Here is a 16,141-nt window from a genome sequence, read left to right as displayed (position 1 = left end):
TGGGGTCTGGGCAACCTGAGTTTCACCCAAAGTGAGCACTGCAGTGCTGGCTGCTATTAGCATTGGGATGATGTGTGATCTCTGCTTGCCTGTGGGCTTGTGAGCCTTGAGGGCACGGGTGGGAGGCACTTCTTCAGAAATTGCTTTTCCATCAAAGCCAGAAAAAGGAGGGGGCAGGGTGGGAAATCTTGGACAGTCCTTCTCTCTTCCTGGATGCACATCACTCGCAACTCGTTTCCTGAAAATCCTAGCACGCTCCAGTGGTGAGAGACAGCTTCCTGCAGATCTGCTGAGCCAGCCCCTTGTCAGAGAGGAGATGAGAACAAGATGTGGTTGGAGAAGGGGTGGCTGGGCTGAGCTGGGCTGCTCAGTGGCCCTGCAGCCCTGTCTCTGAGGGGATAGTGTCTTTGGTGCCGAGAGCAGCGCCAAGGCACCACCAGGGACTGGAGGCATAGATGGGCCTAGCTTGGGGCGACGGGGAGCGTGTGAAAGCAGTGTCTTATGAATCGGTACAATTGCACAGATAGTGGTGATGGAACATAACCCTTCCTTTTGCTTTTAGAAGGAAGGATGACCCTCCTGGTCAACATCCGCAACTGCATTTGGGGAAAGGGTTGTTATTAAAAAAACAAACAAAAAAACCCCCCAAAACGACCCCTGACGTCCTTACATGTCTATCCTCTTTATATCTTGCCCTGTGCTTTGCTTACCCCTACGGCTCTTCTCTGCATGTATTCACATCTAAGACCCAGGAGCCTCCTTTTTGTAGCATCACATGTTCTCAAGGCTGCTGTTATCACTGTCAAATTGTGCTTTGGACTACTGCTGGTAGTGCTTTAGTTTTATGCTTCTACCTTCTAATAGAGACAGAGAAGAGAACTGCTTAAAAAGTATGCTCTGGGGCTTCCCTGGTGGCACAGTTGTTGAGAGTCCACCTGCCATCTCCGCAGGGGACACGGGTTCGTGCCCCGGTCCGGGAAGATCCCACATGCTGCGGAGCGGCTGGGCCCGTGAGCCATGGCCGCTGAGCCTGCGTGTCCGGAGCCTGTGCTCCGCAACGGGAGAGGCCACAGCAGTGAGAGGCCCGCGTACCACAGGAAAAAAAAAAAAAAGTATGGTCTGGTCCAACAGACTTGGCTTTGAAACCCGGCTCTGACACTGTGCCGTGACAGCTTGGACAAGTTACAGTTCCAAGGTTGCAATGTCCTCATAGGCATGTTGTGAGGTGATATGCTTTCTCACTTAAAGGCATGTGAACTATTTTGATTGCAACTTTTCAGGGTTTCTTAAGCTCAGAATGATCCAGGGTGTGGTGGAGGTAGAAGGGTGATGGAGGCTTGGGTAGTGAGACACGTGGATATTTTTGAAGTTTGCCTGCTTTAAAAGTATGTTGAGAACTTGTGGTCTAGGGTGGTGGTTCTGCCCGAGAATCACTCAGAGAGTTATTACAACAACAGATGGTTGGGCTCCAACCACAGAGTTTCTGTGTGCAAGGACGTTTGCAATGGGGCCTGGCAATCTGCACATATATATATATATATATTTTTTTTTTACAATTTGCATTTTTAACTAGTTCCTAGGTAATGCTAATGCTGCTGGTCCTGAAAAGGGCAGTTAGGTGGAAGGGGGAGCAGACTGTTTCTTGTGGATTCAGCAGACAAGAATGAGGCCAGTGGGTGCCGGTTACAGAGAGAGGTAGCTTTTGGTTCAGTGTAAGAACTTTCTCTAACTATTATATGTGGTCAGAAATGGGGTGGGTGGTCTCAGGAGCTCCCTGTCACTGGAGATGTCCAGTGCCGAATGGCCATCTGGCAGATTCCTACACAAGGTAGAAGATCCGTTTGTTCGTTCATCTATTCATTCATCCACTTTTTCAAAGAATAAACCTGCCTGGTACTAGGAGCCGGGGAGAAGCACTGAACAAGGCAGCCATGCTCCCTGCTCTTAGGGAGTCCACAGTCTAGTGAGTTTGGCTTAATGATTCCTGAGGTCCCTCTCAGCACTGAGGCTCTGAGAGTCCTATGATGACAGTGGCAGAACCTCAGAATAAGAAGGTGCAGAAAGATGCTTACCCTGCTGAGGATGTGGGGCCAAGAACCGACAAGAATGTGGACTCCTCTGAGGTTCAATCTGGATTGCTCTCTTTGGAGCATCTTGGTGTCACTGGATGAATATTTTCCCGCCTAAGACTCAGAAGAGGCTGAGGGTGTATTTTCCAGGAGTGCATTACTGTGGGAAAACTCACGTCTCCCTACCGTCATCCGGGATGGACTATTAAATTCTGAACTCCTGACTCGCCGTCCATTATGCAGTCTGTGAAAGCAGACCAAGGAAATGGGCTGCAGGAATGAGCTCATTGTTTTTTCACCTCTCTCAAGTGATATACTGGGAAGTTAATGGCTGGGGGGAATTGAAAGCAAATAGGTAAATTCCATCCATTTTTCTGGGTTCTTCCCATCATAATCCCTGTTGAAAGCAATAATGATAATCACTAACCTTTACTGAGCTCCACTCTGAGCCAGGACTGGTTTTAAGCTCTTTTCATGCATTAGGTTATTTTACTCAGATGACAACCCTGTCAAGTAGAAGGGATTTTGCAGAAGAGGAAACAAAGGTTTGGAGAGGTAGAACAACTCGCTCATGGCCATAGAGACAGTAAATGTCAGAACTGGCACTGAGACTTAGTCTCTCAGACTCCAGACCATGTTCTAAGCTCCTAGTATGCTCAACGACTCACACTCATCCATTCATTCAGAAATTAACACATTCTTTCACTGAGTACGTGTTAAACACCAGTATGTACTGGTGAGCAAAACAGCTTGGCCTCTGTCCTCCTGGGGTTTGCAGTTTATCTCGCCCAGACAAATGGGTGACTCTTCCCTTCGATCCTTGACTGGTTAGATGCTAAGGAGAAAGAGAAAGGGAGACAGAATCTGGCAAGTTAGCTACTGACCCAAACTTTCCATGTGAATTGGAGTTTCTCTACACAAGCTGGGTTTTCTGTTTTGCTTTGTTTTTACATCTCCCTGTTGGGTTTCTTTTCTTCTTGTCCAAGACAGCACGTTGAAGGGCTTGACACAGTGCAAGAGACAACCCTTGTGGCATTTGCCTTCTGACTGCACTCTGTGGGTGGAGGGGAATCTGAGAGTCTGGAGTCCCGGAACTTAGAGCTGGAAGTGACCCCGAGAGACTCTGGAGATCCTCTTCAATGACCCTCTCTTGTGGGAAATATCACCTCTTACAAAACCAGGGTGGTCCCTGCAGGTCCCTTTGGCTTTCTATGCTGGCCTCAGCTTGTATCTTCTCATTTAAAAAGCAGTTTCAAATTAGATTTTCCGTTTTCAGAATAAATACATGATAATTATTCTTTAAGATCAACCAGTTTTTCAGAAATATTATACAACTTACATTGTGAACATGTTCTGTAATTCCCTGAGATAACCACCATTAATGATGGGTATGCCCTCCTCCACCTGTTGTCGATGCATGCACTAGTGTGTACTGCTGTTACTTTTTCATTAAAAGGGATTTAAAAAGTACATATTCCTGAAATTTATTGTCTTTATATAACTCCATTTTAGACATCTTTCCACATTAGTAGATATAGATCCACTTAATTCTTTTTTTGTTAGACTTCAATTTTTTTTTTTTTTTTTGCGATACACGGGCCTCTCACTGTTGCAGGCTCTCCCGTTGCGGAGCACAGGCTCCAGATGCACAGGCTCAGCGACCATGGCTCACGGGCCCAGCCGCTCCACAGCATGTGGGATCTTCCCGGACGGGGGCACGAACCCGTGTCCCCTGCATTGGCAGGCGGACTCTCAACCACTGCGCCACCAGGGAAGCCCTAGACTTCAATTTTTAATGGTGCCTTCCATTACAAACTTTGCCCCCTGACCTCGACTTTCTTTATATTCATTCTGCTTATAATGTGGCTGAGCTAGTTGAAGCATCCATTTGGCTCTTTTGTCTTTTAACTTTCAGGGAAATTCTAAAAGCCTTATTTGAGGTCACCTTGCCTTTGGTGAAGGATTCTTTTTTTTTCTTTCCCTTTTTTTTTTTTCTTTTTTGCGGTACACGGGCCTCTCACTGCTGTGGTCTCTCCTGTTGCGGAGCACAGGCTCCGGACGCGCAGGTCCAGCGGCCATGGCTCACGGGCCCAGCCGCTCCGCGGCATGTGGGATCTTCCTGGACCGGGGCACGAACCCGCGTCCCCTGCATTGGCAGGCGGACTCTCAACCACTGCGCCACCAGGGAAGCCCTGGTGAGGGATTCTTAACCTCAGCTGCAAGAGGTCTGTGGCAAGAGAGAAACCAATGTCCAATTTTAGGAAAGAAAAAACAATATTGGAAGGGTAACACATAAAACTACCAGGTCTCAGCAGATCTGAACCACTAGGTCTCAGAAAAGATGGGCAAAGGAAACTTCTGGAACCCATGCAGCAGGAACACAGGAGCAGATGAATAGCTCCCATTTGTTAAGTTCTTGCAGCATTGCTCTATTGGCTTGGCTTGCGCCGAGGGCCACGCTTGGCCAAGGCCAGGTAGGATATCTTGATTGACAGTCTTACCAAAACATGCAACGGGGAAGAGGGATCCCCTTAAAGAAAAATTGGTGTGCTGATACCAAAAGTTGGTGGATATGCTGGAGAAATAATCAGTCAAGGTACACAATAGGGTCCATAGACCCTGGGAATTTTTGTGAATGTGTTTGCACATGTATTTTCCCAGGACCCAGAACAAGTTAAGATCTAAGATGACAGCTTTTGTGGTCAACTCTATCTGGTTGTGGCTGACTTAAGCAATGATCCCAATGAACACAAAGTTCATAACAAACTTCACTCTGTTTTTCTTTTTATTCCTTGAGCCGTTCCATGGGACTGCCTAGTTCCTTCTGTGTAGAGACTCTTGGGGTGGCTCTACCAAGTTTAGTTAGAATCACTGGCTGCTGTTCCCAGGACGGTGAAGTCCATCATCTAAGGAGACAAATGCCTGTTTTTATTCTTTTCAGGCACCTTTTTGCTCCAGCCTACACAGAAACCCATTATACTCCAAGTGGCAACCCTCGAACCACCACCCTGAAATCCGAGGTAAGTTCAGGTCAATATCTATCAAGCAGCTGCCCTATCCCAGACCCACCCCTAGGAAGTGAGGAGATGCTCAGTGGAGACAGTCCCTCCCCTGAAGGAATTGTTTCCCTGACTGAGACCCAGGGAGTGAGCAGGAGACACGAAATATGAATTTGTTGTTTCGTAAGCATACCCTCCCCCTTTGCTGGCTAAAATGGTGAAACAAACAATATTTTAAGCAAGTTGCATCTGATTAAAGTTTATATAAATCATTGTGAAGCATACATTTTCTTTGCTTTATGTTAATTACCCACATACTAACAAAAGTTTAAGTAAGAGAAATGATATACTGGTAATCCTGTCATCTCACCCAATCAGGTGTTAGTTTTTTTTTTCATATGGACATGTAAGATTTTGTAGTCTACCTTTTTAATGTGGTTTTAGGATGCAAAGATTTTCTTATTTTGCTGCTATCTTCATATTGGGTACTTTTCCCCTCAAAGTTGAGTCTGGCTGTTTGCACAGAGATTCGTCATTTAAAAAATGGTGTTTCGGTTTTAGTCTTTTAGTTTGCTCCACCACACCATTTGGTCACTGGTGGACATTTAAGGTCATGAATCATACACATTTCATGGTTTGGTAGCTTTTCCTACAGGGGCCTTTTAGAATTTGTAGGATTAGAGTGGTGGTTCTCAACTAGGAGTGATTTGGGTTTAAATCATTTCTTTTTTTTTTTTTTTGCGGTACACGGGCCTCTCACTGTTGTGGCCTCTTCCGTTGTGGAGCACAGGCTCCAGACGTGCAGGCTCAGTGGCCATGGCTCATGGGGCCAGCCGCTCCGTGGCATGTGGGATCTTCCCAGACTGGGGCATGAACCCATGTCCCTTGTATTGGCAGGCAGACTCTCAACCACTGCACCACCAGGGAAGCCCCTAAATCATTTCTTTTCCTTAAATTTTTGTTAAATATGTTGGTAATGAACATAAAGCAAAGGAAATATGCTTCATGATGATTTATACCAGTTTTAATCAGGTGCAATTACCCTAAAATATTCTATTTGTCTCTTTGACTGTTTTAGCCAACAAAGGAGGGGACCCTTGGCAATTTGTGGGCACAGTTTGGGTTATCATGACTGGGAGGTGGATGCTACTGGCATCTGGTGGGTAGGGATGCTGCTAATTACCCTACAATACACAGGCCAGTCCTCCACAGCAGAGAATTATCTGGCCTCAAATGTCAATAGTGCCCAAGTTGAGACATTCTGGACTTGAGTGACCCTTCTGAGACTCTGTGCCAAAGAGCAGGGGTGAAGGAGAAGGGGAGGAGCAGTCTTTTGCCTTTGGGGCCGGATGTCACGGGCTTCGTATCTGGGGGGTGTGGTGTGTAGGCAGCATGATGGGCTCCTCCCACAGCTTCCCATGACCCTGAGATTCCCACCTGATCCAGTCCCTACAGTAGCCCTGCCGGAGTGCAAAAGCCTAGAAGACAATGACAGCCACTAACAGTCGTTAGCAGCACAGATGAGTTTATCAGATCACCCTTGAATGAGGAGAGGGACACAGGACAGTTAGGTTTCCATGGGTCTAAGAGGTCTGTAGTAACTCGGTAGCTGAGGGGCTATGTTGGATTGTTGGGTGTGGAGATCAGTGCTGCCTTCTTCACCAAGACCTTCCTGGGCGGGGTGGGGGGAAGGAGTGTCTGGTGCCCACGGGAGGCAAGTAGGCTCTGTCTTCTCATCTCTGGGAAGGCTGGCCAGCTGTGGTTCCACACCTTCTTCAAGGCCCCTTGGTTGACACGTCTTCCTCCCTTGAGACTTATGTTCTCTGTCTCCAGCGAGGTGGGGAAGGGACAGACATGCCTCAAAAGCCCCTGGCCGTTATGACCTCACAAAGCACCCTCCTCTGGGTTTGGCTTCTGCACTTCTGTGCTGAAGAATGGGTCTCAGTGCTCCATGAGCTCATGCTTCCTGCTACGAAAGCCCCCTCAGGGTGGCCCCCTCAGGCTGAGAGGCTGGGAAGGAATGCGATGACTTCATGGCTGTTGTGTACTTGTTCTTTGTGCTCTCAGGGTTAGGCAGAGATGTTGTGAGGGCCTTTGAGAAACAGAGGACAGTGAGAGAACTTCCCCTCCCTCCCAGAGAGCCCCTCCCTCCCGAAGGTCTTCCTGAAGGTTGACTGAAGCACAGAAGCACATCTCTGCCTGAAGCATGGGATGCCTCTTTGTTTTCTTACATCCCCTGCTCCTAGGCTCTGGCAAAGCCCCCACCCAGCCCCAGGGGGCTTCCAGGCAGCTTTCTTACTTGGGAGCTGAAGACTCAAAGAGAAATGGGAATGGAATAAACCACTTAGCTTCGCTTGACCCAAAGGTTGCGGATCACACTCTCCTACCAAACTTGGCCAGGGGTAGTGGGAGTTGTGGGAACCTTATCCAACCCATTGCTGGGCCTGTGGGCTCCAGCCTTGATCTAGGTCAGATCACTGGGGGAATGGTCTGTGAGTGTGTTCCAGTAGCACGGGTTGCAGAGTTTGGGGTCTGAAGCCAGGTTTTTAGTCTTGGCTTTAACTAGCTGTGTGACCTGAAAAACCCTTTTGACCACACTAGTGTTGAGTTTCCTCATCTGAAAATTGGATATGCTAAGATCTGACTCTCAGGGCTGTGGAAGGGTAAGATGAATCACTGATTTTTATGGGAATTTATAAACATCTCTTCCAACGCCACATCTTACAGATGAGGAAATGGAGGGGAGAAGAGAAAAAGGAACATGCCGAAGTCGAGATGACCAGTGAGAGGCAGGGCTTAGACCAGTACCTCCATCTCCGCTGGTGCTGGAAGATAACAGAGCTTTGACAAATTACGTTCCATGCACTTTGCTGGGTCTGCTTTTGCTAAGAGAGACAGAGCCTGGAGTCTGAAGTCAGGCTGCTGGGGTTTGAATCTCCACTTTGCCGTGTGGCCCTGTGAATGACCTAAAACCTCTCCAGCTTTTAGTTCCCCCTTTTAACAAATGAGACTAAGAGTATCTACCTCATAAGGCTATGATCAGAATTAAAGGGAAAAGAATCATGTAAATTGTTTATCCAGGAGCAAGAGCTGGGTAGATGTTAGCTCTTACTGTTAATAACAGTGAGTGGCCGGCATTATTATCACATGCGGTGATGTGTGTGACAGCCCTTTGTAAGGTGTGTTGCACTATACTCATGCCTAGAGCTGAGCAGAGGGTGGAACCAGAGAATGTAGATGAATGGGTTAGCTGCCTCCTGGGTCACATGCCTGCCTGCTGGGGACCAAGGAACAACCACAATCAAGTGTGGTCCTGGTGATGGATCACTCGGACTGTTGTTACGTAGGTGAATGCCAGAGATTCCTGATTGGCCCTGCTCAGGCCCAGGACATTGGTGGGGAAAGATTAAGCTTCTGTGTCTGCAACTACACAGTTTACCTCCTTCTTAAGACCTTCTTAAGAACCTGGCTCTGCCCTGGAGATTTTACCTTCTTTCTCTTCGGACCAGCTTATCTCTTTTGACCTTTTGGGAAGAAGCTTGTAGGAATGTGTCCCTTGTTATCACCCGTTGGTGTGCTGGGAACAGTCCTGGTTTGTGTCTGTCTGTCTGGTTTAGCACTTTATCACTCTCAACAGGGTCCTGGTTTGCCTCATAAATGCTCTGGCTACCCTACTTATCAAACACTCTGCTGGCACCTTGAACTTTATTTCAAGCCATTCTTCATGATTTGTAATTATCTTTGTATGGCTTTTAAACTAATATTGGCTCTCACAAGACCATAAGTCCTATGAAGGCTGGAGCTGTGTCTGTTGCTCACTGTTGTGTCTCGGGGCCTAGTCCTGGGCCTAGCACATAGTGGTTTGTAGCCATGAGGAATCCAGCCAGGTTGGGAAGACCAGGTGGCCGTGAGATGCCCTGGCTAGAGAGCAGCAGCAGATCTGCAAGCGTCCAGGGACACAGGTGCCAAATCAAGTCTGCTCCAGGCGCGTAGGGATTCAAGGGGGGCAGGGAAGACGGGGGATAGATCAGCTCCCTAGAGCCACTGTAACTAAGTGCCATCAACTTGGAGGTTTAAAACAACAGAAATGTGTTCTCTCATAGTTCTGAAGGCTAGAAGTCCAAAATCAAGGTTATGCTCACTCTGTCATCTCTAGGGAAGGATCCTTCCTTGCCTCTTGCAGCTTCTAGTGGCTCCTGGCCATGCTTGGTGCTTCTTGGCTTCTAGTTTTGTCTAATCTCTGCCTCCACCTACACATGGCCTTTTTCTTTGTGTGTGTGTGTGTGTGTGTCTCTCTGTGTCCTCTCTTCTTTTTATAAGAATACTAGTTCAGTATGGCCTCATCTTAATTTAATTACATCTGTAAAGACCCTATTCCAAATAAGATCACATTCTGAGGTTCTGGGTAGACATGACTTTTGCGGGGGGACACTGTTCAGTCCTTATGGGGGGTCAAGGATGTGAGTCTAGTGGGGAGGCAGGCTTTTGAGAAGCCGGTGTTTCCTGTGGCCAGCATCATGTCACAGAAAGAGATCTGAGGGACTTCCCTGGTGGCGCAGGGGTTAAGAATCCGCCTGCCAATGCAGGGGACACGGTTTCGAGCCCTGCTCCGGGAAGATCCCACATGCCACAGAGCAACTAAGCCCGTGCGCCACAACTACTGAGCCCGCGCTCTAGAGCCTGCGAGCCACAACTACTGAGCCCACGTGCCTAGAGCCTGTGCTCCGCAATAAGAGAAACCACCACAATGAGAAGCCCGTGCACCGCAACGAAGAGTAGCCCCCGCTCGCCGCAACTAGAGAAAGCCCGCGCGCGGCAGTGAAGACCCAACGCAGCCAAAAATTAATAAATAAACTGTTTCTCTGGAAAAAATTTTAAAAAAAGATCTGAAATCCTGGGTTCTCCAGCTAGCAGTGAGACCTGCGGCAAATCTCTTTGCTCCTCTGAGCCTTAGCTTCTTCATCTTTTCAGCGAGGATGTTGGCATCCACCCTGTCCCATCGCCCAGGAACATTGCGAGGGTCAAATAAAATGGTGGCTTAGAAAGCTCTTTGCAGATTGTAGGCTTAGGGTAGGTATATAATCATCCCTGACTTTACGAGACACTAACATTGCCATGCTTATCAGTATCCTGTGGTCTGACCACCCGCTTTCTCCATGGTAGGATCACTGCTTTTACCATGGGACAGTGAGGAAGGCAGAACAGTCCAGTGTCACACTCAGCACCTGCCGGGGAATGAGGTAAGAGGCCCTGACAGTGCTGGGGGTTGGGGGGGGCACCTGAGACTCTCCCCAGGGATGGAATTTTTTAAGCTAAGCGGGGCTGGCCTTGGGCAGGGACTTTGAGAAGCTGTCTATTGAGAATGTATGCAAGCCAGCTCTGAGAAGGGCTGAGCTTGGGAGGGACAAGGGAAATAATCCTTTGATGATGATGATGGTAAAAATAATAATGTTAATAATAGATAACCCACAGATTCACTGGGGATTGAGCGTACTCTTTCCTGAGGAGCTTGAGGTTTTATTATTATTTAGGTATGGTGAAGCCAACAGAGCAGGAGACAACTGCCATCGAAAAGACACTTTATTGTACTCAAGATCCCAGGAGGAGGGGCATGCCATGCTGGGGCTGGGGCACAGGGCGGCACAGGGGTCAGTCAGGAGGCAGAGCGGGGAGAGGGAATGTGGGCAGGAGTCTTTATTGTGGTTTCTGTGGAAAGGAACAGGAAAGGCAGGGTAAGCAGGCTTAGGATTGGCTAGTTTGAATCATTTTTGTGGGATCTGGGGCATGGGGCTGTCCCTAGTTGTCTGGTACCTGGCCCTGGGGTGAACAGGCCCGGGGGGGTGGGCGGCCCAGAGAGTAAGAAGCCCATTGGAAAGGCATATTGTGCTCACTGGTGAGTTACCATCTGTAGGAATTGGCTAACTCTGGGGGCGGGAGCAAGGTCCCAGTGTCAAAGCACCAGGATATAGGAAATAAAAGACATCGTTCATACACTTGAAGTTGATGAATTTGAGCATTTATTCCCACTTCTCCTTTGCTCTTCTCTGGTAAAAGTGCTTATAGGCGGCAAAAAAGGAAATAGGCAGCTAGTGAAAAGAGCAGGAAGAGAAGGGAGAAGCAAGGATAATCTTGAAGACAGAAAATGAACTGAAAAGTTCCAATGAGGGGGCATGTTGGATAGAGAGTGACTCCATTCTCTGAGCCAGACGACCTGGCTTTGAGCAAGTAGCAGTTGACCAGAGGGGTGACCTTGGGCCTTGATGGTCTCTTTTGTAAGATGTGGATAAGGGAAATATATATCTGTCGTGTTGTGAGGATTGCACGTGCTAATAGATATCTAACGTTTGGAACTGGCCAGTATATACAAGCACTCAGTCACCTCCCAGACCCGTGCTTCCCGGGCGGGGCCCGCAGAGGGGCACCATCAGCATCACCTGGGAGCTTGTTCAAAATGTAGTATCTGAGGTCCCACCCAGACCTACTGGATTGTAACCTGTATTTTTACCAAGATCCCCAGGTGATATGTGTGCACGTTATAGTTTATACCTGAGAATATGTGTTCCTTGAGAATATGAATTCTATCTCAATATCTGTTTCTCTCCTCCAGCCTACCCTGGTGCTTTGCATATAGTAGGATCTATACATGTATGTTGGAGTAATAAAAATCATTTATTTAGACTCTTCCCACCCTCCCCTCCTTTTGGAAAAGAGATGATGATCTGAAAAACCTGTGTTCTAATTGCCTATACTAATTGCCTGGGTTTTAATTACCTATACTATGTGGTACCTATACCCAGTGTGTTGATAACCTAGCTCTATGAAAACGAAAAGAAAAAAAAGCACTGATATGTAGCATCTGCCAGTATGCTGGTAAAAATATTCCCACCATGACCAATTCGAAGCTATCAACATGATTTTACTGAAGGCAGCATTGGGCAGATACGCACACGTTGGCCCTCATGAGCCAGTAGGAGGTGTTTCCACTGTGTACCCTTCCTCTCTCTTGATTGATTGAGCCAATGATTGTTTCTTTCATTCAGCAAATTAACACTGGGTGTCTGCTCTATGCCCATGCCCTACACGGGTGGAGGGAAGACAGGCATATAAAAGTAATTTCCTGAGCCCTCAGTTTCTCATCTGTAAAGTGGGCACGGATGATAGGCATGGTAGAGAATGTTAAGTGCTGTGTTAACGCTACAGCATGCAGACGGGATTATTATCATCTTATAGCAATGAAACCATGCTAAGACTCACCCAGGCTCACATGCCAATGTGAGGCCCATCATGCTGCAGATCCCACGTGTTTGTTTATAAATCGAGCCATGTCTCATCTGTAAGGCTTCATGGTGAGTCGGCCGGAGGGAATTAGGCAGGAAACAAGCTTTGGCTGGGAGGCCATAACAGAGACCCCAAATCCCCTGCTCAAGTGACCTATTTGAACCTAGCCAGCTGGCCTTCCAGTGGTGTTTACAGGCCCAGCCATCTGCAGTCTGCAAGTGAACAACATCTGTCCCAAGAAGGAGGAAAGGGAACATGCAGGTGTGACTTGCTTCTCTCTGCCTATGCCTCTGTCCTCTTGGTCTGGGGCAGTGGGAATTTGGCTTGGCCTGTCGTACATCATTCCCACAGCTGTGCTGATAGGGGGAAACTGGGTGAGCCGTCCATGTGTTTCTATTTTGCACGCTTCCCTTTTATGGGGTCCACCCACCTTATTTTCCCAGCCTTCTCACTACACACCTTAAGAAACCAAGGGTGTCTGTGGGCCCGACTGATTTAAGAGCTGGAGACGCATGGCAGATGGCTCCATTCAGACTCTGGAGTAGGAGCAGCTGTAGCAGCAGCAGGCTTCAAACCCTCGTAACACTCAAGTCGCCCCCCACTAAGGCTCATAAAGTGATGCTGCAATGGAAAATCTCCATAGCAGTTGTGCTTCTCTCCTGGAAACATGCTCTTTGTGATTGGAGAAAATAGGTAGGATTTATACCAAGTGGGATCTTCAGGCTGATGATACAAATACAGAGGAATCCAGCTGAGTTTCTAGATTGTTGCTGGGCATCCTCTTCTCTCCAAAGCAGTTCTTTAGGCTAATTTAATTGAAGAGGTAATCCGGGATCATAGTAAAAGTACATTCAAATAATACAAGAGCGTACAATGAAAGAGTACGCTTCCTGTTTCCCGAATCCCCCCTCCCCAGTGGCAGCCGCTGTTACCAGTTTCTTGTGTATCCTTTTAGAAATATTCCTTCCAAAAAGGAACATGGATATGTAATATAATGCTCTGTAATCTTGTTTAGGCCACTGACTCCTTTGAGAATAGAGTGGCAGCTCTGGATATTTATAAACTACACCAATGAAAAGATGTGGCACACCATTTCCTAGGGATGTTTAGTGTCCATACTCCCCAAGCCTGTCTCTTATGAAGGACTCATCTAAATGTCCTATACAATGTCTTGCATGCACAAATGCTTTGCAAATTAACATAAAGTATAAATTTTAGGAGCAATGATTATTTGTGAAGAAATCTAGACATTACTGGGTTGAGGTGTCCTTGACTGAACCTGTGGGATTTGGCAGACACTGGGCATGCGTGTACGTGTGGGTGCGCGTGCACCCATGTGTGTCCAACTCACTGTCTATCAGCAGGAGAGGTATTGATTGCAGTAAAAACATTTTTTTGACCTGATTGTTCACTTTATTTGTAAAGAAAATGCTATTGAAGATTATCATTACGTAACTAATGAGTGTGCTAAACATCCAAATAATACTGGAGCATAAAACTAAAAGAAGTGAAAATTCTTTATCCTGTCCTGCCATTTCAATCAATCTCATTCCCCGTCTGTAATCTGTTGGGGAGTATACATAATTGAAATACATAATTATGTGTATATATGATTTTTTAATCCAAGGGAGATTGGTTATAGGGTTATACATACCATTCTATAATTGGTTTTTTTCTTTTTCCAATTTAACATTATGTCGTAGGCACACATAGATCTAGCTCATTCTTTTAATGGCTCTATAGTATCTTAAGTACTAATGTCTGGCAAGTTTAATTACATAGAAAGTCTTTCAAAGACATACAGTAGATCACCTGTAGTCATCTATTTGATGCATCACTCTTATAGCAGATCTGTCCTCAAAACCCTGGGGCCCATACTCACTGTGGTTATACCTTACCCCAGGTCCCTGGACTCAGACTCTGTGGGAGAGAGAGGATATGAAATTAAGAGTGAGCACAGGAGGATGTGTGTGAACGTTATGTGATGGCTTAGAAGGAGCTCACAATTTAGAGTCAAGCGACCTGAGTTTCTCTGGCTCCATACCTCCCGGCTGTATGATCTCTGAGCTTTCCTCCCCCTGTTTCATTTCATTTCCTCCTTGTCTTTGCCTTGGCCAGCTCAGCTCTCTAGATGGTGCCCACGGAGCAGGGGGCTGCTGAGTCCTGGGTGGGGGGCTGAGGGTGGTGTCATGGCTCCGCCCGTGAGTAAGGAGCCTGGATGTCAGGAGACCTGGGATCTGCCCCCAGCTCTAACAGTAGCTCACTAGGTGACCTTGGGCAAGTTCCTACTTCTCTGGGCTTTGCTTCCTCTTATCTAAGAAAGCAGGGTAGACAAGACCATGGAAAGGTCTCTCCAGTGTCGAAATTTCTGGGCTGCAGAGAGAGTGGGCAGAGTTTCCAGGAGGTGGGGCGCCCGGGACAGAAGGAGCCAGTCCATGCCTATCTGCTCTTTTGCCAAGGAGAGGCGTGGCCCTTTCCCGTTTGAATACCTGGCCTTCCTTCTGCAGGACAGATAAGAAATGCTACCTCTGTGTCAAGCACAGAGTAAGCCCTCACAGGGCAGCATCCTGTTGTGTCAGGTATAGATTCTGGAGCCAGGCAGTTCCTGGTATAAAACCTGACAGGTTGCTTCAGTTCCCTAGCATCAGTTTTCTCACCTGTAAAATGGGAGCAACAGTAGTGACATCATTGATGGATTTACATGAGGTGATGAGTGCAACTTCCTTGAGATCAGGGACTTTTTTTTTGTTTTCCTATCATGCTGCATCCCCGGTGCCTAGAACTGTTCCTGGCACACAGTAGGTGCTCAATACATATGTGCTGAATGGCTACTGAATAAGATGCCTTGTACCCTGCCTTGTGTATCATACATGCTCAATGACTATTAGCTATCCTTTTTAAATATTACCCTAATTGTTAGTAAACATTGCCTCTTACTTCAGTCAACTATCGTAGCAGCCCTGTGAGAGGGACAGCTTTGTTGAGTAACTTAGCCCAAAGCTAGCAGACAGCAGAGCCAGAATTTGAATCCAGGTGTGTCCCACTCCCGAGCCCATGCTGTCCACTTGTGGCTTGCCACCCCATCCCAGAGGGACCACATCACCCGTGTGACCACGTCACCTCTGTGCTGCCTTTGAAGCTCCCTGTAACTCCTTCTCACTTGCATGCAGATCTGGGGGGAAGGAAAGAAGTGTGACATTGTGATTACCTCTTACGGCAGCTCTGGATATAGGTGTGTACGGTGTGTCCCCTTGGGTTCAGCTCTAAATGGACAAATTCCTAAGAAGCAGTTCTTGCCTAGTTCCTGGAAGGATGCATTTGAGCGAGTCCTGTAGTCATTCAGGGGTTAAACCTGCTGCCTGCCTGGCCTGCCCTGCCAGGGTTCCTCTGTACAATTTCATTTGTACCAAGCTCTCAACAATGAATAGCGTGTGAGGTCCTGACCACCCAACCTCATGGGTCCCCCTCCGGCGCCCCCCCCCCGCCCCGCCGCTAAGCTCTGCCAGTGCTTACATTTAGCAAATTAGATCAACTGAGACACTTAGAAGGAGAAATGACTGGTGAGTGTTCAGGGGAGGGCAGCTAGCAGGGCTTGGGATTGGTGACAGGGAAGGGCCCTGGGAAGTAGATTCTCACAAATCCCCCCACTCTCAAAGCTGGTGGGCTTCGCTGTGACATGCTAGGGCTTGTGCCAGCCTCTCCATCCCCAGGGAGTCGGGAAGGTGACAACTGTGACACAGGCACATTACCAGCAGCCACAGCAGGGGCAGGGGAGGGTAGCGGCCGCAGAGTCCT

General features: G+C 47.6%; 1 protein-coding gene across 2 annotated transcripts in view; it reads left to right on the top strand.

The window, feature by feature from the left end:
- The window catches only part of ADAM19 (ADAM metallopeptidase domain 19), an 87,331-nt gene that overhangs the window by 30,470 nt on the left and 40,720 nt on the right, over positions 1-16,141 (top strand). For both annotated transcript variants that reach the window (XM_081230636.1, XM_081230635.1), the window contains exons 4-5: positions 5,011-5,089; positions 10,232-10,308. In XM_081230636.1, the coding sequence (XP_081086762.1) occupies positions 5,011-5,089; positions 10,232-10,308 (156 nt within the window). The remainder of the gene's footprint in view (positions 1-5,010; positions 5,090-10,231; positions 10,309-16,141) is intronic.

Source organism: Mesoplodon bidens (genome assembly GCF_964165515.1).
Source record: "Mesoplodon bidens genome assembly, chromosome: 4".
NCBI classification, from domain to species: domain Eukaryota; kingdom Metazoa; phylum Chordata; class Mammalia; order Artiodactyla; family Ziphiidae; genus Mesoplodon; species Mesoplodon bidens.
This window is presented reverse-complemented; position numbering and strand designations above follow the sequence as displayed.